General features: G+C 36.9%; 1 protein-coding gene across 11 annotated transcripts in view; it reads left to right on the top strand.

The window, feature by feature from the left end:
* Positions 1-24,678, top strand: part of ZNF385B (zinc finger protein 385B) — a 171,940-nt gene that overhangs the window by 113,014 nt on the left and 34,248 nt on the right. For 8 of the 11 annotated variants that reach the window (XM_062005086.1, XM_062005084.1, XM_062005085.1 and 5 more), the window contains 2 exons: positions 4,272-4,402; positions 21,413-21,523. In XM_062005086.1, coding sequence (XP_061861070.1) covers positions 4,272-4,402; positions 21,413-21,523 — 242 coding nt within the window. Of the gene's footprint in view, positions 1-317; positions 433-2,862; positions 2,926-4,271; positions 4,403-21,412; positions 21,524-24,678 lie in introns of those variants that run through there. The other 3 variants (XM_062005093.1, XM_062005088.1, XM_062005095.1) reach the window with 3 other exon arrangements.

Raw genomic sequence — 24,678 nt, 5'->3', positions numbered from 1 at the left:
GACTGATACAAGGCTTTCTAAGTACTGCCCCAAAATATCACCTTAATTGCTTAATATATTTATTATGTGCCTTTTCTGTTATAGACAGATCAAATTTGGGTAAAGATGACAACCTTTTATAACTTGTGCAAAAACATCAGGTGTCCCAGCACGTTCCAGTATGCCTGAAGCCATATGTATGTGGCTAGAGAGGAATAGCACTTTTTACACAGGAACTTGTTTTTCACACAAATCTGTGTCTGAGGAAGAAAAACTTTTAATAAAATGAGACATTTTGGATCATCTACTCAAATGAAAACATGTTTCCCTCCTCTTAGACAGAGGTAAAAGGGACCAGTGAGGATCAGTGCCTTTTGGCAAAGTCTGCCTGCTGCTTGCATCTCAAGTACATGGATAACTCTTGCCATAGGAGTTAAAATTGAAGTTACAAAGGTAAAATACTGTTTAAAAATTATGAAACTGAAATGAGCAAATGAATTTACAGGAAAGATCAGTTATAGTTATGCCAAAGATTTATAAGTAGTTTAAAACAGTCTGTGTTTGACATGGTAAGTTGTCTTTATCATTAAAATGCTAATGAAATGGTAAACATCTGTTACATTTATGGTGATAATGAAGCTTGTCAGCTACAGCTTTCTTGTGCCAGTATTCCTGCTTAGCCCAGGTCTGTATACATATTTGGTAGAGTGGTGGTGAGAATCTGTTTGACCTTTGGGAGCAATGACAGTGTAAAACTGCCCTGTTCTGTTTGATTGGATAGCTTTGTCTTGAAGCACTTCTGCGTGTAGTTTGGATCATCTTTATGTGATCATTCTTCCAGAGGCTTTCAAAGGTGAATGAAAACCAGACTTCAGCTAAACAGGTTCACTGGTACTTGTCTGGTGATAGTTGAACTGCCAAACAGAAGTGAACAAATTTCTTATTGTTACTGTCTCCACTAATCAGTCTGGTAGGTGTGTATGTTTTATATTCTGTACAGGGTCTGGAATGTTTTCTAGTCTACTGGTCATATATTACTCTGGCAGGAGAAATACCATGGACTGCAAAACTGCAGACAGATTTCAAATGTCTTTGTCTCATGAAACGATCTGTACTCAGCCAAGGAGTATAAAAAAGGTTGTATTGTTTGCAGGAGAATGTTAATGGTTTTTTAATTTTTAAAACTTTTATGCCAATGCTTTCTGTGCCTTGGTTAAAGATGGCGATAGAAACCTAGCTTAACTCTGATTTTAAATATCAGTCACAATTTAACTCTATTCTGTTATACTTTTTGTGTAAAATTTAGTTAAGATGTGTGATCATCGTTTCATTGAAGTATGTATATGTAAAGAGAAGACATCTTTTTTAACTTCATGGATTTTTAATTGCTTATGAACTTCAAAGAGAAACTTGTAGAAGTTAGATTGATGATGGTACTTTATAGGCTTTAGGTAATTGAATACAACATAGCTGCTGTTTGAATACAACTCTGAAATCCAAATTATGTATATCTACTGTTTCAGAAGCAGCAAGTAGAAGTAATCATTTTTGCAGTGGAAGACATTTTCTTTGGATAAATCCTCCGACATACTACTTTCCTATTGATGCTTTTTTCATTATGGATATGAAGAAGAAACTATAGGCATGTTAGCCTTTAGCTTTTTGACATGTGTGATTTCACTTGAATAATGTTTTGCTTACAGTTACTTAAGTACAACTGTCAGTGAGTTTTATGGTCTTATGCAGAAACAAACCTTTCATTTATTAAAGCACTGAATAGGAGAAGGAAGAAAATATTCTGGGAAAGTGCCTTAAGCATATTTTCCTTTCAAGTTGTGCTACTCATTTGGGATGGTGTTCAACAGTTTTTTCTCTGTAGTTGTCAATGACCCATCATTGTGCAATCATCACACTTTTCCTATAGAAAAAAAAGCCAGAGAGTATATTACAGCCTGCTATTCATCTGCTGGACCATAGTATAATGTTTACTGTGCTGCAGCTGTGATCAAAATGACTATCTCTCCAGCATCTCCAAAATTTGAGCTCAGGGCTAGTTATAAATGGTTGGTCGTCCAGAAAACCCATGCTGTCCCATCTGCCTTATGAACTCATCTTTCCTCTTGGATACCATAAAATGGGTTTGAAATTGTGTCTGCGGAGGTATCATCCACGAGAGGAAAAGAAGGAAAATTTCTACTCTGCCTTCAACTTTGCATGTCTTTAACATGCAAAGGGAGAAAGGGAGATCATTTAATGGAAGACTGGTACTCAAGCAGCCCATACAGATTGCCTGGCATAGATGCAAATGATATTATTTTATGCGAGAGGAGAGGGAACATTGCTTGTTTACTTCTACACCCCTGGGCCCCCAGGGTTTAAAAAAGCTAAGTTGATCTCTGTGAGAAAAAGCTTAGGTATTTTGTGTCAACTCAGCTTGAGACAAGATAACCTCCTATGAGGACTGTTATGCTCCTGGCAATTGTACTGGCTGCTGGTGAGTGGGAGAAAGAGGTAATTATGGAGATAATCTGTCAGAGATAGGAGAGCCAGAGGGTGACTCACCCTCCTTTAGAGATGTGGGACAATTGTGTTCCAGTGCCTGCTTTTTCAGTGTTGCAATATTTATTCAACCCAGGAAGGGGAAAGTGAGATTAATGGAGTTATTCTTTATATTCTTCTTTTTTTTCAGTGGGAGAAATTTTGTTTGAAATCTATTTTGCATGATTTCATGAGGTTCAACAAGGACAAGTGCAGAGTCCTGCATCTGGAAAGGAGCAACCCCTTGCACCAGTACAGGCTGGGGATTGACCTGCTGGAGAGCAGCTCTGCAGAGAGAGACCCAGGAATCCCGATTGATAATAAACTAAACATGAGCCAGCAATGTGCCCTTGTGGCCAAGATGGCCAATGGCATCCTGGGATGCGTCAAGAAGAGTGTGGCCAGCAGGTCAAAGGAAGTTCTTCTCCCCCTCTACTCTACCCTAGTGAGGCCTCATCTGGAGTCCTGTTTCCAGTTCTGGGCTCCTCAGCTCAAGAGGGACAGAGAACTTCTGGAGAGAGCCCAGAGCAGGGCCACCAAGATGATCAGGGGACTGAAACATCTTTCATATGCAGAAAGACTGTGGGAACTGGGGCTGTTTAGTCTAGAAAAGAGTGAGGGAGGATCTTATTAATGTTTACAAATATCTAAATGGTGTGTGCCAGGAGGTTGGGGCATCCCTTTTTTCTATAGTAGCTAGCAACAGGACAAGGGGTAATGGGGTGAAGCTGGAACACAAAAAGTTCCACTTAAATATAAGAAAAAACTATTTCACTGTGAGGGTGAGGGAGCAGTGGCACAGGCTGCCCAGGGAGGGTGTGGAGTCTCCTTCCTTGGAGGTCTTCAAGACCCACCTGGACATGTTCCTATGCGACTTCTGCAGGGAAGTTGGACTAGATGGTCTCTAAAGGTCCCTTCCAACCCCTACCATTTTATGTGTCAATGATTCTATGATTTCAGGAAAATAAATTACTCCCATAGTAGGTACACTATTATGCAAGTAGGGCAGATAGCCAGTTACAGAGGAATATTTGGATGTCTGTGTCTTCCCATTTCTTTGAAGTCTTGATGGAGAGTGATTCTGAAATGTATATAGAAGGAATTTCAGCATGTAGATTTCTGGAAAGCTCTTGTTTGGAGAAAAAGATCTAGACTTCAACTAAGAAAATGCTAGTTTGCATTGCATGTAAAGAGTTGTGTTCATTTACGTGCTAGCTGTTTATGTAATTGTTGACTGTTTTGTAATATATGCCTTGTGTTGTAAAACAGAAGACATTTTTTGAAATGTTAGGCAAAATGGTGTTTGTACAGTACTGGATAGTGTCAGATGGAAAAATAAACAGGCAGCTCACTATTTGGAAACCAACCTTTGGATTTCAGCTTGCATGTATTGTTTGTGCTAGCTTATCTAATAGGCAACCATGAATTGCAAAAGCATCTGACTGTCATGGATACCCATCCTGGCCTTTTTGGCACAGAATAGTTTTTCTGCTTTAGAAAGGATTTATTTTATCTGCCAGTGTGATTTATATACCGTATGTCTCCTCTTCAGTATCTGAGTATCCATGGCCATAGAGAAGTGCTCTGCCTCAGCTGTAGTGTGTGGAAATAGTTTTCTTTTAGTGATATTAACTCCTACAGAGCCATTTTATTAGCTCCCTGTATTATCTTCTCTTGGCACTTTTGTCAGCTATACTGTATGTGATGTGGGAAGGAGAATACTATGAATTCCTGGTTTTGTTTGCTCTTGGCAGGCGCTACTGCACTTCCCACCGTTGTGCGCACACCTACCTTAATGATGCAGCCTTCCCTGGATATCAAACCCTTTTTGTCCTTCCCTGTGGACAACAGCTCTGCTGTTGGATTCTTCCCAAATTTTAACACGGTAAGTAGAGGTGTTTCCACATTTAGTTTCAGTGTATGCTTTCCAAGCCAGATCTAATATCCAGTATTGAAGCTGCTTTAAAACAGTACATTGCTAACATAGTTCTAGAGAACCCTTTTTGTCTGTGTTGTGGTGGTTGCTGTTGCCTTGTGGTAAGGGCTCACGGTGGTACCTGGCCTTCTCACTGTGAGCAAGGCTGATAATTTTTTAAGTTGGCCTCTTAAGGTGATGTTTGCACACTGAAAAAAACCCAAACACGCAATGGAGTTTTTATGAGCAATAGGATAATTTTGGGCTTTTGTCTGAGCACGTGCATTTCCACATGCTGTAAAAAAGGAAAAAAACCTGATGGAAAAACAGGTATGACAGATGAGACCTAGATCCTCTACTAACGTGAATCAGACTAAGTATATTACAGCCAGTGAAGCAACTGGAGGATCTTATTAATTCTAAATAACAGTGATAAAGTCTAAAATTGTGCAGCCAGACAGTGTGAAAAATATGAAGCTGCTACTTTCAGTTTATGGTAAAGTATTTTGAATTTTTGAAAAAAAAAAATTGCCAAAGTAATGCTCAATGCTTCTGTAAATCTCCATGTTTATCAGAACACCAATAACAAAAATAATATCTTCTTTAACAGCTCATAAAATGGTTCTGCGTGTTATCAAAATGGGTTTTTTTGCTATTGCACTTTATAATTTGTTTAATTAATTGTTGTCTTAAATGCACTGAGTACTGTGTGTTACCACTTGGGTTTCCGTGTGTGAAGGTAATTCAGCGTGGAATGAACTGGCAAATAGTAAGCCAATAGCAACAGGAAGGAAACTGCCTTGGGTCATTTCTGCCAAGTCAGTGAGTGCCTGACCGTTGCCTGACCCGTACAGCATCGCACTCTTTCACTGTAATTGTAGGGGGGATCGAAAGGGAAGCAGTGTCACTGTTGCTAGACAGTGATCAGATGAACCACTGCCAAGTGTTTCCTTTCACAAACTCACCTTCTGTCTGAAGTTAAAACAGCAAGAGGATTTTTTATCTTCACAACTTGCAAATGCATCTTGCTGACAGGCCTAGTGCTACAGCATGCGGTGCTGTGGGATGCTTATGAGGTAACATATCAGCCAGCTGCTTTCAAATGTCAGCAGCCCAACGCATATTATAAACAGTAGTAAATATTACTAATTCATTGCAAAATGTATATGTGAAACTTATGCATTTATGAGGGAGATGGGAAATGTGCATCTGTACAGACTGGGAGTGATATGTGCATGCATACAAAGAGATAAAAGATGTTTTTTAAAATTCAGATGCTTTGGAAGTGCAGGACTGAAAGTCAATACAATTTTAAGCAAGCAGCATGTCATTCTCATCTTCTAGGTGTGATGCAATTCATATTACTTTTTCATCCTTTTCTTATATGTTCTAGAATTTTATTTGTTAGTGATTTGTCTGCTTTCCAGCTGCACTCATTTATAGGTGAGCTTTTTCACAGAACTGTGTATAAACACTCTGAGAATGCTTTCTTTAGGAATGCTGTAGTTGTTGAGTCAACCAACATTATTTGCTTACTGGCGGTGTTGCAGTAGCCTTGAGAGACAGATTAATTTGAATATTTAGACTGCTTTTGCCTTTATATACTAGCTTACATTTATCTGGGCTATACTCCATTTGCTTAATTCCCAAAGTATTTATCCTTTACACCTATCATTCCTCTCCAAATACCACACATTTAAACTCTCTTTTTTGAGGAACAATGGTTCAGTGTTACTCTATTTCTAATTCATAGACTTTGCCATTTATCTTACAGGTATTGATTTGCTGTAACAATGTTTTACAATGGACTTTAAAGCTCATTTAAAAAAAAAAAAATCATTCATGATACTTCCTTTCTAACTTGGCACAGCCTTTGCAAATGTAGATCCCTAGGTTTGTGTATATATACAGTTTTTTTTTCTTTTCTTTTTCACTATGAAGTGAGAGGGGAGGGGAGAGTATGTAAAAGTTTGTAAAAAGCCTTTTTCTAGAAGATAAGTTTTCAGTGAAATCCAGTTTAGTTAAATCCAGTTTACCCGTAAGGTGTGCGATATCCAAAGTACCATCATTTTTCATCTTGTACAGAAACAGAATGTTAGAAAAGCTTTTTGTCCCAGCCTCTCCCAAGAAGCCTTACAGATCAGTTGGGAAATCTATGCACTTCACTTACAAGAGGACCTGTCAAGGACTGTAGATAGTGGAACCTCTAGTGTGCAGGTCTTAATCTCTCTGCTTTCAGTAGGACCGAGGAGACTCTGTATAACATGCCGGGCCCACTGTTCACGCTCGCATGTGTTCTCTGGTGAAGGTGGCAAGAAGAAATATGATCTCAAGGAAAAACTTCTTTAGATCCATCTGTTCATTTTTCAATGGCAGTCAGATATAGATTAAACTTTGCCAGAAGGTGGTTTCAAACTTAATTTCAGTGGCCTGAAAAAAAATTCTGCTTAGGAGCTTGATACAGTAACTACCAGGGCAGGAAAATAAAAGTAAAATATATTAACTACAAACATGTTTAAAGGAACACCACCAATGATATTTCCAAAGGAACTTCTTTTTTTATGGAACTATATTAAAAATCTGTGGTAAACCCTTTCTTACATAGTTCTTTGACAATTTTCATTTCTGAAAGCATTTGTGATGCTCCAGATGACACATCAGTGTTCCCACTTTTATTTGTGAAAGTGTTTCAATCACTTGTTTCTCTCCACGTGGGGTAACTTTTCAAATGAAGCACTGAGAGGATCCTGATTTTTAAAAGAAAATGCCTACCCTAAGTATATTTTATTTTCATATCAGAATTGTGTGGTTTATTTTAAAATGCCTCCCTTCTATTTCTTCTGAAAACTTCATTAATTCTGAAATGGTGTGGATGTATGTATAGCACTTACAAATTCACGCCTCAAGTTTATCTTTGTTCTTTAGGACGTTCTTATTGTATAGGAAAAAGTAATTGGGGAATGATTGCACTAACTCCTTGAACACATGCCTTGATTCCTCAGTAAGGGTGTTTCTTTGTTTCAACAGATCAGCCATAAAACTGTCTTCTAAGGGCAGGAGGAAGTATTTCAAGCAGAGAGGTGTTGCAGATTACGTGCTCTCCTCTCTCCTGGTGTTTTTCACACTGTCACAGCCTGAACCTGAGTTGCCACATAGAAGGACAAACACTTTCTCATACATGCTGCAGCAATGGATCCAAAGGCAACATCATGTTTGTCTTGGAATCAAATTGTAAAAGATCTTGACCAGTTACTCATATCCCTCTGTCTGAAATACATATGTTGAATTCTTGGTTAGCATTACTAAAAATTTTCTTTTCTTGTTTATAGCAGAATGAGAGGCAGCATTATAAAACTTCCTAAACTGATACCTCCAGTTTAGAATGGGTGTGTACAAAACAATGTTGTTTAAGCAAAGCAATTTTAACACACCAAAATGACTCTAATGATTCCTTAAGATGTAACATCTTGCATGTTGATTACACGTAAAGATCTGTAAGATTTCAAAGTCAAGTGCATAAACTCAGTGGAAATCAAAGTTAAGGTTCCTATGGTCCCCATTGTGTGTTTATTATAAATTAATCCTGCTTGGCGATCACATAATGGAAGGTTATCATGATGCATGTGATAAATCCTGGCTTTCAGCCACTTTATCTTGCAAGGCAAACTTAATGATCACTGTCTGCATCTCCCTATAAAGGATGTATAATGCCCAGAAAAAAATTCTTAAAACTCCAACTCATTCTACCTTGTCCTGAAATGATAGCAGCACTACATGATTCATATTTAGTCAAAGTGGTACAGCCAGGGACCCATTGCTCTGCACAAAAGCAGTATCAGCATCTTCTCAGATTCTATCATCATAGAAAATAATCAGCAATTCATATGCTTCCTTCTGAGTTTGTTATGGCCTCAGGGGTAATCAAAGATTATAGCATCTCTTGTAGCTTTCACATTAGTGAAATATTTTCCATCTAACTAGCCCGTGATTGGTTTTTAAATGCTGGTTCATGTCTTCATATTTTAGAGGACATGCAGGTTAATGTAGCCTAGTTACTCCTTCAGTATCTATTTATCTTCAAGTAGGTTTGCGCTGATTCTTTATATTAGAGTTCCCTCAGTCCTCCTGCAAAGTGGACCAGAGGTATTTTACTTCTGCCAGTGAAGGTGAGCCAGCTGGAATGTGCTACAGGAAGAGAAAGAGGAGCTGACCAGTAACTTAGAAATCTCTGCCTTTTCTCCAGCATTAGCCCTGTCTGGACTAAATATCCCTTGCCTACTCCCCAAGCCAACTTCTGGGAGGGACTAATTTGCTGTTTTCTCTCCTGTGTTTTATTTTTTTTAATTTTATTTATTTTATTTATTTTATTTATTTTCTCTCCTCATTTTTGTTTGCAGTCTATCTACTTCTCATTTGAAGGGGCCAGTAATGTGCCAAGACAGAAGCCGAGGTCTGCAGATAAGAGTGAAGGGTACTTGTATCGCTGGCTTCACTTGCCCCTCTTCTGTGCCAAGTGCCTCTTCTACATTTGGCACAGCACTGTGGCTCGGGAGCTTTCTCTTTCCTTAGCAGGGTCTGAATTCAGCCACTTAATGCCAATCTGCAGTGCCAAAGTACTCTGTGGAGCTCAGTGTTGTATACAGGAGGAGCAAACTACAAATGCAGCCAACTAGATGTTGCCAGATGATATCTATAGTCCTCTTTCATCTGCTCTGACTTCCCCTTTTCCCTTTTGTGAAGTGCTGTAGGACAATTACCTGCTCTGCTCCTCTATCTTTGAAACACTCTGCTCCAGAAAGCAGGTGAAGTTTTGTAAGAGCTATACTTTGTTCTCATTAACAGCACAGAAAGGAAATTTAAGCAATTAACTGAGAAGGAGAGGTGTTTTGTGGGGTGGCTGGGTGTTTTGTTTGGGGTTTTTTGTTGTTTGCATTTTTAATCAAGAAATGGCAATATTTCTTTTTCTTTCAGACATTTTATAGTCATACAGGCCCAAAAGGCATGTCAGTTTGCCTTCTATTTCTGTGTTGAGTGCCTAAAAGCATTCCTATTTCACTTTTAGTTATTATGGCTATAACAGTTTGTGTTTTCCAAGTCAGAGCTAGAATCATCCAAACTACAATATGAGGAATCAGCCTGTTAACTTTTATAAAGGGAATAAAAGAGAGTAATAGGTATTTTCCCAGATACTTACAGGTGAAGAAAGCAGAGGTTCAGAAACTATGTAATAAACCCCAAATTCTGGCAGTCCAGACCTCTGCTCTGTGACTAATTTTTGCTTTCCCTGCTTACTCTCTCTTTTCACAGTGCATGGCTGCAAAGCTCCTTTATTCTCCATGTCTTCTTCTTTTCAGTTTCCTGTAGTCTCTTTTCTTTGTGTCCTTACTTTTTGTACCAAGCCAGGAAATCCTCCTTGTCTTTCTAAGGCTTTGATGCAAATCAGCAGAGACCTCTTTCAACTGTGATAGCAGGTTTTGGAAAAAATATTCTCAACCTTTGGAGGCCCTGAAAAATGCTTATTTAAGGGGATACATTTTCCCCACAGAATACTTTAGCTGTTTCAGCTGAAACTTTGAAAAAAGATTGAGCTCGAAGCAAACACCTGGTAAGAGATACCGAGTTAGATATGGGGAGAAAAAAATGCTGCCAAAAGCAGGGAGTTGTCAAGCAATTTTGACAGCTTTTACAGTATGTGGTATTTCAACACAAAGATGCAGGCTCCCTAGTTCCTGACAGGCATCTTTTTTAAAAGCAACTCTTTGTTAAATCGGTGAGCCTAAATAAGTACTTCTCTATTTCTAGTCTTCAATATTTATTATTCTCAGGAAAAAAAAAAAACAAACCAAACTTAAAATAATAGGGACTGACTTTAGGGGAGAATCTCTTCAAACATTAACTATTGTTTAAAATTTCCTATTGCTTTGTATTTTCTGTAACAGGAATTGGATGGGTGAGCTTCCACCGCTCAGTTCCCAGATCAGCAGCCAGATAGGAAGCCCTGTCTCTAAAGAGAACGTGTGCAGAGATGCACTGGTGAGAAGCAGAAGTCACCAGGTGTGACAGCCTTTCCCTTTACAGGAGCTTGGCATCCACATTGTGATTTTTGAAAATGGTTCCTCAATTGCTGCAATACCTTCATTATTTGTATATACAAGTAGTTAGGTCATCAGCCTAGTTCTTTAAAGAAGTACTATTTCTGCTTACAAATCCTGCCATTTGCTGAGTCCTCCAGAAAATCTGTTCCTTGGCTATGTGTTTCATCTCTGTCTTTATAGGAAGCTTGGAGGTAGTCTCTCCAACACTTTTTTTATTGTACTGGTCAGCAAAAGGAAAAGCTAAGAATGTTCATTGAATTGCTTTCTTCTCGAGGTTATAGTATGTTCATGACAAAGAGGGTTATTAACCATAAATATGCTGGGCATTAGACCACTGAAGAATGTTTTGCAAATAGACTGAGGAAACCATCCCTTCTCAAAGCAAGCAGTCACAACATTGTAGTTTAAGGCAAGCGAGGCTTCTGTGTAGAACCACTGTGTTTATAAAGATTTTGCTAGTTTCCAATTGCGAATCTTGTGCTCTGTAAAATTCTAGAGCACCTTTAGAGAGATCTAGTTCTTTATGGATCTGATGAATACAGTGGCTTCTTTTGCAGTGTCTGGTCAGTAAATGGCTGGCTTTCCTGCCTTCCCTTAGATCTTCATCACATTGTTCCTTGAGAAACTAAGAAATACTGCAATAACTATTAACTAACAAATTATAATTAATTTTTATTTTACTTTTTCTGATTGGGGATATAGCTAGTGGTCTTTTAATCTAGATACAGTCCATTTTTTAACAATGTAAAAGTACCATATGGCAATTAAGGGTCATGTGACATTTATCTTTCTTTAGCATACCTGAAAAACAATGACACAGGTTTGAAGCACTGACCAATTCATTTCAGCTACTAGAGCAAGGCTGATTTGAAGATCCGTGCCTTTCAAACTGGTCTTGTCTGTATTCAGTCTGTCTAGTTTCACAGTTGAGATACCACAAACTTCAGCTTCTTCCTCAAGTTAACGCTAAGGAAAGAGAATCACATTCCTTGTTCATGTAATTTTTGGAAAAGACAAGTTTCTACCTTGCTTTATGTTTCATTTACTTGTATTAAAAGAAAAAAAATAAACAACAACCAAACAAAAAAAAACCCCAACTAACCAAAGAAAATAGCAACAAAAGCTTTGCTTCTACATTAAGTTTCAGGATAGGCTTAATTACAAATGGAACATTCTTTTAAAGATTCTTATCTAAATGCAGCACCTTTTTATCAAAAGCATTTTAAAGGCTGTTTGTGCATTTTGTGGAACTGGCCAAAAAAAAACCCCAAACCCCAAACGAGAAACATCATTACGGATTTTAAAATGAAGAAACTCTATTATTCCTTACTTACTATGAAGAGTAGATGACAACTGTCAGCTAGTAATCTTCTGCAATTCTCATTTCTGATTTGCTTCTCATTTGTATTCAGCCATTGAATACAATTATATGAAATTTATATTCAAATGTATATATACATATATAATTTATTTTCCTTTTAGATTTTTTTTTCAGTATGTGAAAGCTAATGATAGTAATGTGTGTATTATCTCCTGTTCACAGAATTGATCAAGGCTATGAATTTCTCCCTAATCTCTTTTTGCACAGTTCAGAACTGTAGAGGAAATGCATGTCTGCCTAGTGGAATATCACTCGTGCTTGTTGTGTTGGTGTTCTGAAGGAGACTGGGAGCAAGAGAACTGTCAGCAAAATTTAGAGCAGACCCTTAAGAAGAAAAGGGTCATATCTAAGGACCATCTCAAAGATGAAAGCAAAAATCAGGAATCCTGTTTACCGCACGTTATCTGCATTGCTTTTCTGACTACAAGTTCCTAGCCTGGAGTCTTTTGGCGTGACTCTATGGAAAGATATTTTTTCATATTATTTTACCTGGTAAAAGGTATTGTATTTTACCTGATGGTAAAAGGTATTGTAACAGGAAAAGCTTTATTCTCAGAGTATGTTATTGGTTTGATTTTCAGCAAGTCTCAGACTGTAGTATGTTTTCAGTTTTTGCTGGATCTGGAAGCAAGATGTTTTTGGTAGTGTTTTTTTCTCTACTTGGACACAGTTGCGTGTTCTGAAAAACAGCAGCCCTAATAATAAATAGCAGTTATATAGCATCTTCCATGTGATGATTTTGAAGAGTTGTAAGCATGTTACTTAAACTTTTCAGGCTTTTTGTAAGATTGCAAATATTTTTAACCTCATTTTACAAATGAAAAATATAAGGCTCAAGTGAAATGACTCAAGTACACTTAAACTGCAGAGCTACAAAGCGAAGGGAAACTGTCATATTGAATATTAGTTAAACCGTTGGGTTTGTGTTTGGCTTTGTTCTTTCTCAGATTTGGTCTCTCATGGTCCTAAAAGTTCATCTTGCAGGTACTAAGTCTTCTAATATGGCAGAGGAGTAATCTGGAGAGACTGAAAAAAAACCCTGCTGAGTACTTAAAGATGGTTCAGTTTAGTATTAAAAAAAAAAAAAAAGAGCATTAAAGCTCAGAAACATGCTTTGTTCCTAATTCTTCATTTGCTTCGAGGGGAATTCTTTTTTATCCCAAATCATTTTCAGCAGCCTTTGGTGTCTTTGTTTCACCTTAAAGATTCTCCAGTCTTGTCTGGAGTTGAAAATTTGACATTTTTCTAGCTTAAGTGTTAAATCTGTTGTTGGTGTTCACATTAGAACCACAGTCCTTCTATCTATTTATTTATTTGTTTATACTCTCAGTTGAGTGTAAGCCTTGCAAGAAACTGAGGCCAGATTCAGATTTTTTTTTTTTTTTATTAGGGTGTCTCACCAATCTTTTCTCTCTTTGGGTTAACTCTTTCTGCAGGAATCAATTATTAACTTTTAATAATCTTTTACACGACAATTTCTAAAACAGCAGTGTTATTAAATAGTCAGAGCACTCTTTCCAAGGCTCTCCTAATTACAATTTTCTAAAACATAAATTATTTTTGACATACAAGAAATATATCCATGGGTGAAGGGAAAGAAGGGCAGAGGAAATATTGCCAGTATTGATTTACTTATTTTAACTTATTTTATTTTTTTATCTTACTTATTTTAAAAGTAAAAAAAGAAGTAAAAGGTGTTTTCTGAATTCTCTTTTGATCTCTGTGCTTAATGATATCACATTACATGGGGAGAAGAGAGAGGTAGGAAGAGACTAGTGCTGTTTACCTGTTTTTTTTTTTTATTTTTAATTTTTTTTTTAAGCAGAATGTCTTGATTCAAGCCAGATAAGTGCAAAGACAGAGGAGGACAGAAGAGCAAAGGACTAGAAAAGCTCTGATTTTGTTTCAATTGGACTGGGTAGAATGTTTTTCCTTTTGCTTATGTTGGCCTAAGCCACAAATTTGTACTGGTTTAGAAGAAACAAAATTCTACTGAGAAGGCTGGGATTCATCCTGGACCCACCTGAGCTTGGCCAACAAATTATATTTTCTAAGTGAAAACCCTACTGCATGCAGTCTCTGCTTCAAAATAAGATTCCAAGTTTGCAGCTATCTCAGCCAACTTCCTCTCCCAGGCTGTGACAGAACACCAACTTAAGACAGAGAAGGATGGGCAATGGTGAAATACTTTGTGCTAGCACACAAGATGGATAAATGGACATATCAGCAATGATTCATTGCTTCCCAGTGCTAAGACAAGAGGATTCATGCATTTCTTGTTAAAACAAAGAAGTATTTAAGTAGGTCAAGTATATCTGAGCATGTTGTTCTAACTTTTAGTACCTATATTTCAGTGGCACATGAAAAATCTGAAAATAAGTCAGAGAAAACCTACCAAATTAATCAAGGCTTTTATAGTGGGAGGTTTAAGGAACCTATTTGGTTTATCAAAGAGAGGGTTAAGAGCTGACCTGATTGCAGTGTACCAGTTCCTACACATTCAGAGATTAAGGTGACCTTTAATAGAGCACCACAACTAAATTGAGTGGTTTATAATAGACATGTTAAGCATTCCTTCCACAGTGATGTAAATTAACTTAGTTGGAAACTTTTAAATCAAGCTATTGAGGTCTTTTACCAAAATTTAAGCTCTGGTTGACCACAGATTTTGTCAGTCTTCATAATAGGAAGAGACAAAGCCATCCAGTGAATAAAATTGTGTCATGAATTTTGCAGGAAATCAGATGTAATAATTCCTCCTGGCCCAAGACAAATCTATAATTTGCTGTAGACATCATTTTCAGTATTCTATGTGGTTCTGAATATGGGCACAGAGAAAGAATCATCTCTTCTTTCATTTTTCCATGCAAGCTGTACTTTAAAAGGGGAACATGCAAGAGGATAGCACACCAAGAGATTCTGCACTGTGCCATAGGACTGGACACGAAGTAGGGAGAGAAGCCTAACTACTGGCTAATGACAGAGAATTGAACTCTCAAGTCCAGCCCTGCAACTCTGTTAACAGAAATAATGTGGAATTTACAAAAATAAAAATAGGTGCACCTTAAATCTCTAAAGGAAAATTAAGAATCTGAATGTTTTAATATTTAACTTCTTAGAAGACATGGAAAGTTGTTCCCAATTCTGAGTGCCCTTTAGTTGTCTTGTACTAAAAGTGAAGTGGAAATGTAAACTCCAAATATGTCCCTGCGTTTTTATTTTTCAAGTACTCACTGTTGTTTCAGCAACTTCTTCATAGATAACTGTAGTATCTGACATGTTAGCAAGTGAATTACAGCAGGATTTGATTTTGTTTTAAAATGCCTCCAGGCTGATTCCACTGACTAGTACGGGTTTGTGGAAGTCACAGCTATCACAGCTACTGTTTTTCCTTGAGGAAGCTGAAGCTTGCTACCAAATTGACAAAGAGGTGGAGAAGCAAGCACAGTTTGGAGAAGTTGCATCCAGAGAGATTTGGTGTCAGGAGTATAATGTTGTTGATGTATTTTGGGAATAATGTGGAAGGGAAGGAAAACATTAGTCCCAGTCGTATAAATTCTTTCTTACTGGATATTTATGTAAGAGATCCTGTTAAACAACAAAATGTGATTAAAGCAACCCACAGTTAGAGTACAATATCATGATAAAAACCCTATAATGTTGTAAACTAATTAGTCTTTCTGTTCTAATTAAGCATTTGCACAAATCTCTGATTCAGCTGCTGAGAATCTGACAGAAGCCCTCCCCTGGCTCAGTTATTGGCCATTTACATCTGCTTATGTTTTTTCAAACCCCACAATGTTGTGATGAGTGTAGAGATAGAGTGTGAGGGGAGTGTAGTCAGAGAACTGCAAGCTCACCATTCAAAACTACATCTTTATGGGGGGCACTCTCTGTGCCAGTCAAGGAGGAGTGATGCTCAAGGAGCATTGACGGCATTCCCACAAGTAAAGGAGATTGTGCATATGACAGAATCATAGAATCATTAAGTCATTTAGGTTGGAGAAGTCCTTTAGGATCATTGCGCCCAACTGTTAACCTGGCACTGCCACATCCACCACTGACCATGTCCCTAAGCACTACATTCACACATCTCTAAATGTCTCCAGATATGACATCTCAGCCTCTTCCCTGGGTAGCTTGTTCCAATGCTGGACAACCCTTTTGGTGAAGAAATTTTTCATAATGTCCAATCTAGCCTTCCATGGTGCGACTTCAGGCCATTTTCTCTTGACCTATCACTTGTTACCTGGGTAAAGAGACTGATGCCCACCTTGCTGCAACCCCTTTTAAGATAGAGTTCCATCAGTAGAGCTGACTTAAATGTTCCTGGTGATGCAAAATAGCCAAGGAACTGTATAAGAGTGTAGCAGTTATTTTAACAGTAAATTACACTTAGCGTTAGGTGAGTGAGACATGCACTCCCTGTTGGGACAAAAGCAGCATGAATGTACAGAGGACAGTTTATTGCTAGTTTGCACTAGCCAAATGTGCCAAGTATTGCGTCAAAACATTAATGGTTCTGGTTTTATGGTGAACAGCTTAAATATGTTCCCTTGAATATGTACATTAATTTCTGTCCCTCTCTTAGTCGTCATAATATGTAGAGTTATGGTAAGAGGCTATATGTTACGATTTATGGTAATAGGCCATGGTCATTCTCCACAGTGGCAATGTGTTTGGCTTTTCTGACAACTGGAGCTCAAACACAGCAGTTCTTAGGCCTTGTGATCTTGGGATGTTGAAAAGGGAAATGTGACAGAGGGATGTTGAAAAGATTTGATCTACAGCATGTTTGTTGCTGTTTGCCTACTTACATCTTCATTGTCATTATTTGGCAAACTCAAATGAGTGTTGTCCAATAGTTTTAAAAAATCTCAGAACTTAGATGCTGCTTCTGCAACAGGTAATTTGTATATGCCCCTGTTTTCTCCCTTTGATTGCCAGAGGGAAACATAGGATCATATTATCAGTTTGTTCTACATGCAGTTAAAAATTTTGCTTTATCAGAGTAAAACACAGCATGCTGTAGGGCCCCTCTCAGTGGTTTGTGTTTGTTTTTTTTTTTTTCCAGAAACTTGTCAATACCTTGTGATGAAGTGATACTTGGTTAACTTTCTTATACCCACTTACGGATATTCTGATTCCAAATGCTTGTCTAATAGACAACTGTATATTTTAGACAACTGTATATTTGGCCCTAGAGTTACATCAAGGTGTAAAGTCCCAGTCACAATTTTAGATTTTAATCAGATTTAAGGTTATGCTGCTATGAGAAGACGAAGCTTTTGAGTGTACATTTTTGTTGGCGTGGTAGCAGTAACATGTGTGATATTTGCTTAATGTGCTTCAATAGCTAAGCAGATTAGGAAGAGAATGAAAGCTTAAAAATTGAATCGTTAGATAGAAATGGCAAATGTAAATCAGTGCACTATCACTAGATCAGTACATAGATGTGTAACCAGCAATTTAGACCTGGATACTAGGCAAGCACCAAAAGCTTCAACTCGGAAAAACGATTGAGTTTATCCAAACATTTAAACTGGAGGTTACACCTGAGCAAAATATTTCCAACATAACAAAAAGCAACTTTTTTTTGCAATCTAGTGTCACCCCTGTTAAGCAAAGGACTTGGAAATGATACCTATTTCTGTTTGCAGCAACTTACCTCTTGATGGGATCAGTACAATTTATCTCTGAGGCTCACAATTTGGTTTCTGTGCTGTCTGCTATCTGTAAAGAGATGGTTTAAAATAACCAGAACTTCAGTTTCACTGAAGCAGTTTTCCTAATGCACTTGCTCATTGTTTGTTTTTGTTTTGTTTTGTTTTGTTTTCTCCTTCCTTTGCACACTTTGATGTCTCTTAGCAGCCTGGTTCAGTTCTCTGAAAACACTTGAAGAATATTTGGTCCCATGACATAGAGCAAAGAGGGAAGAGTTTCTGTTAGTAAGAATTGTAAGAGAATTCAAGGATGAAATTGTTGAATTACTGATGATAATATGAAGCTCTTATAAAACTACTTTTGTACCCAAGGACTGAAAGGTGGCAAATATGAGGCAGGTTTTTAAAAGCCCTTCCATGGAGAATGTAAGCTTCTGAGTAGCATATTTTTGCTAGGCAAAATAATAGAATCCTCAATAAGAGCAGTATAAGAGGACACCTCATACTGTAAACTGCCTGTAAAGTGTCAAAATAATTCTTTTTTTCAAGATAAATCCTTCTTTACAAACCTGTTCATAGGAGTCAACAAATATGTAACTAAGGATGTTTTAATTGTCATTATTTTGAATTACCAAAAGATTTTTCACAAAATGCCCTGGCAAAGAATTTTAAGAAAACTAAATTGAAATAAGAGGATCCTTGCATGCCAAAAAGATATTTGCAAGGTAAGTGAGCTGAGGAAATTTGCTAATGGTGAAGATGTCCAGAGTTTTGAGGATAAATGATAACTGAAGCTCCATCTAGATAAACGGCAAGTGATGCACTGTCAAGGGAAACTTCAGAAAACTTCACATAGAAAGTAATGTGCTATGAATGGGCCAGCAACACTTAGGAGTGAAATCACAGATTTATAATAGTGATTCCACGAAAACATCAGCTCAGAGTCCAGTAATGATCCACTCTTGAGTGTTGTATATGATTCCTGTCTAGGTCTTCAAAAGATTTGATTGAATTTGTTAAATTGTGGTAGAATTGAGAAGGGCAACAAAGATGCTCAAAGTAATGCAATGATTTCCATGTACAGAGTGACAGAGGAACTGAGTCTTATGAAATTGAGTTGCATGGAGTTTAAAAAAAATGTGAACTGAATCTTGACACATCAGACCAAAGACATTGCAACTCTTGCTCCAATTGCATTTTTAAGTGCTTTAAAAGTCCTTGTTGTCAGTCTCAGTAATTGTAGAGTGTTTCTCACATTTGCATGTTCTGAAAGTAGCAGTAGTACATTATGGTGGAAACCTGTCCAAATTCTGTTAATCCTTGGTCACTTCTATAGTTTGGAGGGTTTTAAGGAGACTTGTTGCAAAAAAAGTTGTATCTTCAATGTTATTGGAAAGATTTTTAAATTTAATTTTTATTAAACCAATTGAAATAGAACAAGACTGGAAAGGTTGTTAAACTCAGTTAGGGCTATGAGAGCACTGTGAATTGCTTTTTTAATTCCTTCTGTAGCATAAACAGTATATTGCAGATTTTTATTTGCATTTTGGGTAGCTGTTAGCTTCTGTTATTATTTTGTTTTATAGAACTGATTTTTAAATACTGGTGCTCCCCACAGGGCAAAGTATGTTGCGTCATTTCCTAATATATACTTCAACAAATTACCCTGTCCCTCTTTCCTACTCCTTTCCTCCCTCTCTGCAGTGAAGACAATAATTTTGTGTAGTGACCAGAGATCGGTTTACCATGCAGCATTAATTTTCTAACAGAGAGATACTATTTTATTTTTCCAGCATGCTGTAATCCACCCCAGTTTCTGATATATTTAAAACTTATTAATTGTTAATGTTGCACTTCTTGAATTCTAATCATGACCAGACTACGTGTGGGCTTCGGTCTGGGAGGGATCATTAAGCATTACCCTGGGGATCCCAAGTGGTACTTTCTGGAGGCAGCGTGAGCTTTATTATTTGTGTAGATTTAGTCCTTGTCCTCCTACATCTATTTGGAATTGGGACTTAGTGCACAGACTGCTTTGTGTGGTTTCGAACTGCATTGCCTAATGCTAGCGCTGTGGATTGTTTTGTGGAATGCACAGAGGAATCATTGATTGCTGCTGCTTTTTCTTTTTTAATTTTTTTAAACGGGACTGCAGACAATAGTGGGTATTTTTACCATTTCTTTTCACCAATCTCAGGCACTTCAGATGGTTGAGGTAATTTTCATCAATACTCTTTTGTTCTAGTTTACCTGATCTAACAATTAATAGTTAAGTTGAAAAGCAAAATATATCTTCTGGTCAAGAAAAAAATACCTAATGATACAGCAAACTTTTAATATATGTTATAAATGTTATAATAGATATTATAAATATGATAGTATGTATTGACTGATATATCTATAACACAATGGATGTCAGAAAACTTTTAATTTGCATGTGTAATTGTGTTATATTATGCAGCGTGATGCAATAAATGATACAAGTCAGAAACTGAATATTTTTTGTTGTATTTAAACTTTTAAACTGTTGACATAGTCTGGAAACAGGAAATAAGGATATTTATTTTTAGGGTTTTTTTTAGACTATTGCATTCATCATTAAGAACACTGTGTCGTTTAAAAATTAAGCAGCTCATTCTAGAGGAGGTTTTTACTTTTATAATTATCTTTATATGGTGCTCCTATGGTATTGAAATACAGTATTTAATGTCAAAAGCTGATAAAAATGATATAATATCTTAAGAAAATTTGTTAGCAATGACATTTAAAAAAACAGACATTTTATTTAAAAGGACTGTAGCAAGAAACCCGTGTAGCCATGGTCCAAAAAAATTAAGTGTTTAATGTTAGGTAATGGATTATTGGAGAATGTCTTCTTAAGCAGATAGGATGCAATGTGTTTTCCTTGAATTTATGTATTTGTGCATGTGCATATAGGCAAAGAAAATCCTCATTAGCGCAGGCTTCACTGGAAGCTTAAATGTGTACTAAGGGAAAATTACTCTTTATCCTCAGATTTAGAAAGCCTGGAAGCAGCTAATTTACTGTTATAATTCTTTAACTGTTGAATTAGTAACTTTTTTCTCTTCTTTTTCTAAGTCAGCGTAGTATCAAAAATGTAATCAGTTCCTGAGAATGTTCAGTCAAATTTAGGATTAATAGAGTCGGTGCTTTAATTATCTCCCATTTTTCGTGGTGTTAAAATGTTCTCTGAAGTGTGGTAACATCAGTACCTTTTCCTGGTGCAAACACTCCTTGCGTGCTCCTCCAAACTTCAGCCTTCCTATGTATGGGCTCTGTCATCAGTTCTGCATGGAAGTGCTTGGGGAGTGTGACCTTTTTTCCTGGCAAGTGGTATTTACAATGCAGCTTACAAAGGATTTCCTCTCCCAAAGAGGTGTCCAGGAGAGAACATTACAAAATAAGTGTTAATATCTACCACTGAACAGAAAAGACACGTAGAGATAACCTACACTGATTTCTTAGGGGGCAAAAGGGGTTTCTCATAAAGTGTCTGTTTGATGAGCAGGTGATAAGGGAGGATTTTCAAGGCCTCTCTGCAATTCAGGCACGATAGTGAGGATGTGCAAGGTTGGGGAAAAAAACCTATTTAGTAGTCTACAGCAACAGAGCTGCCTTTCCTTTGTAAGCTCTGGCATGCTACCCGTTCCCTAACCTGTGATAAATGTAATTAATATGAGGGCTGCAATTTTATTTCCTCCTGTGTATCTCAAAAAATTAAAGCAAAGAGAAAGCTTCCAGCAGAAAGTGTTATTTCACTTTTTTTCTATACTGTATATTGCCTTGAAAAGTTGTAAATAGATTTTTGTTTGTTCTCCAGATGGATCCTGTGCAAAAAGCAGTCATAAACCATACATTTGGTGTGTCCATTCCCCCAAAGAAGAAACAAGTAATTTCCTGTAATGTCTGTCAGCTTCGCTTTAACTCTGATGTGAGTATTGGATATTTTCATTCTCTCTTTTTTTAATTTTTTTTTTTTGGCACATTACATCTAAATAATCAAAACTTCTTTTTCCTCAAACCATTTCAGTTCTGCCTATGTTCTGCTCAGCCTTCTGGGCTGATATTTTGTCCACTCAGCAGTGGAAGTCCATAGAGATACCTTGCTCTTAGATTTTCTTGAATGGGTCTGTCACACTACCCAATGTCACATCCATTGATAATATCTCATTTAACAGTCCAGTAACCTTCACAAAATACTGCAAAAAGAAATGTGAGTGGTTGTTGTCTGGTTTGTTTTTTGTTTTTTTTTTTTAAAAAGGGGGAGCAGACAGAAATGCTTCCCTGTACATTATAAAACAGCAACCTTTTTCCTGTCGTTCCTACATCCTTGCTAATAATGTCTTTAAAAGGTCACTCTTCCAATAACTTTCAGTCTTAATTTCCAGCTATTTTTTGAGTATGATAAAGTTCAAGGAAATTGTTTTTTGAGATGTAATTAAATGCATTGTAAAAGACTGCATTGCCTGATATGTTTAAAATATATATCCAGTTAATGTTTTTCCTGAGTAGCTTGAAAATTAAAGAAATAAGGAAATTATGTCTAATAAAGTTGTGACCTTTAGACATTTTAAAAACTTATGTATTCTTGGAGACTACTTACTAATGTCATTAAGCTAATAAATCCTGCCCCCCTCCCCCCTTCAATTTCTCAGGTTTTCTGTGGATCTCAAGTGTAAGAACAAATTTGTAAGTGATAGGTTAATGCTTTATATATTACTGTTGAAATTTCAGCCTGAGAAATAATATTTGGTGCTGCTAGGGTCTAGCAATAAAATACCACATGTCTGATTTTTCTCTGTGTCTACTATTACACTGTGACACTTGCAAAGTGGTTTCCCTGGTTTGGCTTTCTTATGTAGGCTGGTAAGGATTTTGAAGCAGTGCTATCTTAACTGCAAATTGATTTCTAAATCTGTTGCCTTTTGACAAGCTTATTAAACTTTCTTTGAAGTGGCAATCTCTACTTAGTTAATGGATTCCAAAACACGTTATTTAAAATTAAGTTCACTTCTACTTCCTCTTTAAGGTTAAGATTTAAGGCAAAAAAAAACCCCAAACATCTTTCTGCTCTGATATTTTGTCCAGATACTTACTTTTACTGATTTAAAAAATGAACTAATAAAGTTTTTAAAAATTTCCCCGGGCTCCATAGATCTTAATCTTGTTTCCGAGCTGGACTTCACTCCATCACCAGGGAGGCAGCTCAGCATGTTCCTGCTCTTTCCCCTTCACTTGAGATCATGGTCCCTCTGGTTATGGATCCTGTCCCTGAAGAAGTCGCACACTTTGTTTGCACTGATATTAATGTGGAAAAACAAGACTTCAGGGAGATGGATTGAGTCACAACTTAGTGGTTCAAAACAAGGGAGATGAAATGTCATTTTGTACATCTACCAGCCAAGCAATTTTTCCTATCTAGACTTAATCACAAAGTAGAATAAAAAGTGTTTATTGTATTCTGCTTTCAGGAGTGACATCACAAAAGCATGTCAGATTATAGCTTTGTTTCTTTTTCTGGGGTTGGTGTATTCATACGGTGTCATGCTCCTTTCTTCCTAAATATGATCAATATGCTTAGTTCTAGTTACTATAAAATATTATAATTTTGTAATGGATGGTTTTAAGAAAAGATGACGCATCATGACGGTGCCAGTGTCAGTGATAAAATGCAGTTCCTTAATTTCTACAGCAATTTGCATTACCAGGACATTCTCAAACAACCTGGAAATTTGGTTTTAGAATGTGCTGATATTCCAGAGTGTTACTAATACTAGAAAATAATTAAATATAAATTTAAGTTTCACAAATATTTCAGAGCCACAACATAGTACAAATATTTTAAGAATGAGCTTTCATAGTATAGCACTTTTATTTTAAAAAATATCTAGCCTTTCATTAGATTATTCAGCTTCTCCTGGAAAGCTTACATAAGATTTTAAATCCTTCCTCCAGGTGCAGTCTTTTGACCAGGAGAGTTATTTATCTGAATGTATGTTGCCTTTTTTTTTTTTTTTTTTCTGAGAGTGTGAGATCTTATTTTATTCAGATATTATTCTTGCCACCACCCCTCCCTAGAATCTGCATTCTTAAAATTTCACTGAGATGATGCTAATGGACTTTCAACAGACCTTTGCAGACTCTTATAGTTCTGTCTTAGGTTTTCAAAAGCTTCTTCATAGAAACAAAAATCTGGACTCTTTGCTTGTACTTTTCTTTTTAGTCCCTGTATAGTGTGAAATTATGTTTAGCTGTTGGAATAGTCTTTACAATCCATCCTGTGTTTACGCATTTGGGAAAAGAGAGTCAGATATTTGTGAACCTTGTAACCGTTGACTCTTTCAGTGTTCCACCATATAGCATCCCGAGTATGTATTGAGAGCCTTTCAGGTGGCATCAAGCTATGATATAACCTGCATTAAAAACCTGAATATAGCACATTGCAGAATGAGATTTGTAGTACAGCCACTTCACACTTGCAGTTCTGTCTCAACAAGGCTGACATGGTTGTCGTTGTTGGGCATTTTGTTCCTTTGAACTTCCTTTGACTTAAATTATAGAAACAAATGACAAAATTAAGCTGTTAAGTAGTTTTATTTCTTTTTTTTTTCTCCTAAAGAAATTCATTTGCATGATGTTTGGTGATTCTCTGCTGATTCTAGTAGTACTTGATCTATTGCATCAGATGATTGCATGGACCAGTGGATATTAATCTGTGAGAAGAAGAAAATTAGTTTCCTTGCCTACAGTCTTTTCCTCACACCGTGGACACCCACTGGTCTGGATCAATGAACTGAAAAATTCAGACTAGTCAATTTATAGTTGTCAAATTTCCCATTAAATTAATATAGTCAATTGCAAAGGTTTCCCTTTGGTTTTTTTTGTTTGTTTGTTTTTTCTTTTCTTTCTGCTAGTGTGTTTGAAGATTCAGCTTTGGTAAGTGCATTCTGCCATGAGATTTGGAGGCAGGGTTTTAAAGCTATCTGCAGGAAGACAAAGTCTGATCATAGAATCATTATGATTGGTAAAGACCTTCTAAGATCATTGAGTCTGACCACTAACCTAACACTACCAAGCCTATCACTA

The sequence above is a fragment of the Colius striatus genome, chromosome 11 (genome assembly GCF_028858725.1).
Source record: "Colius striatus isolate bColStr4 chromosome 11, bColStr4.1.hap1, whole genome shotgun sequence".
Classification (NCBI taxonomy): domain Eukaryota; kingdom Metazoa; phylum Chordata; class Aves; order Coliiformes; family Coliidae; genus Colius; species Colius striatus.
Note: the sequence above shows the minus strand (reverse complement) of the source record. Positions and strands in the feature narration are given on the sequence as shown.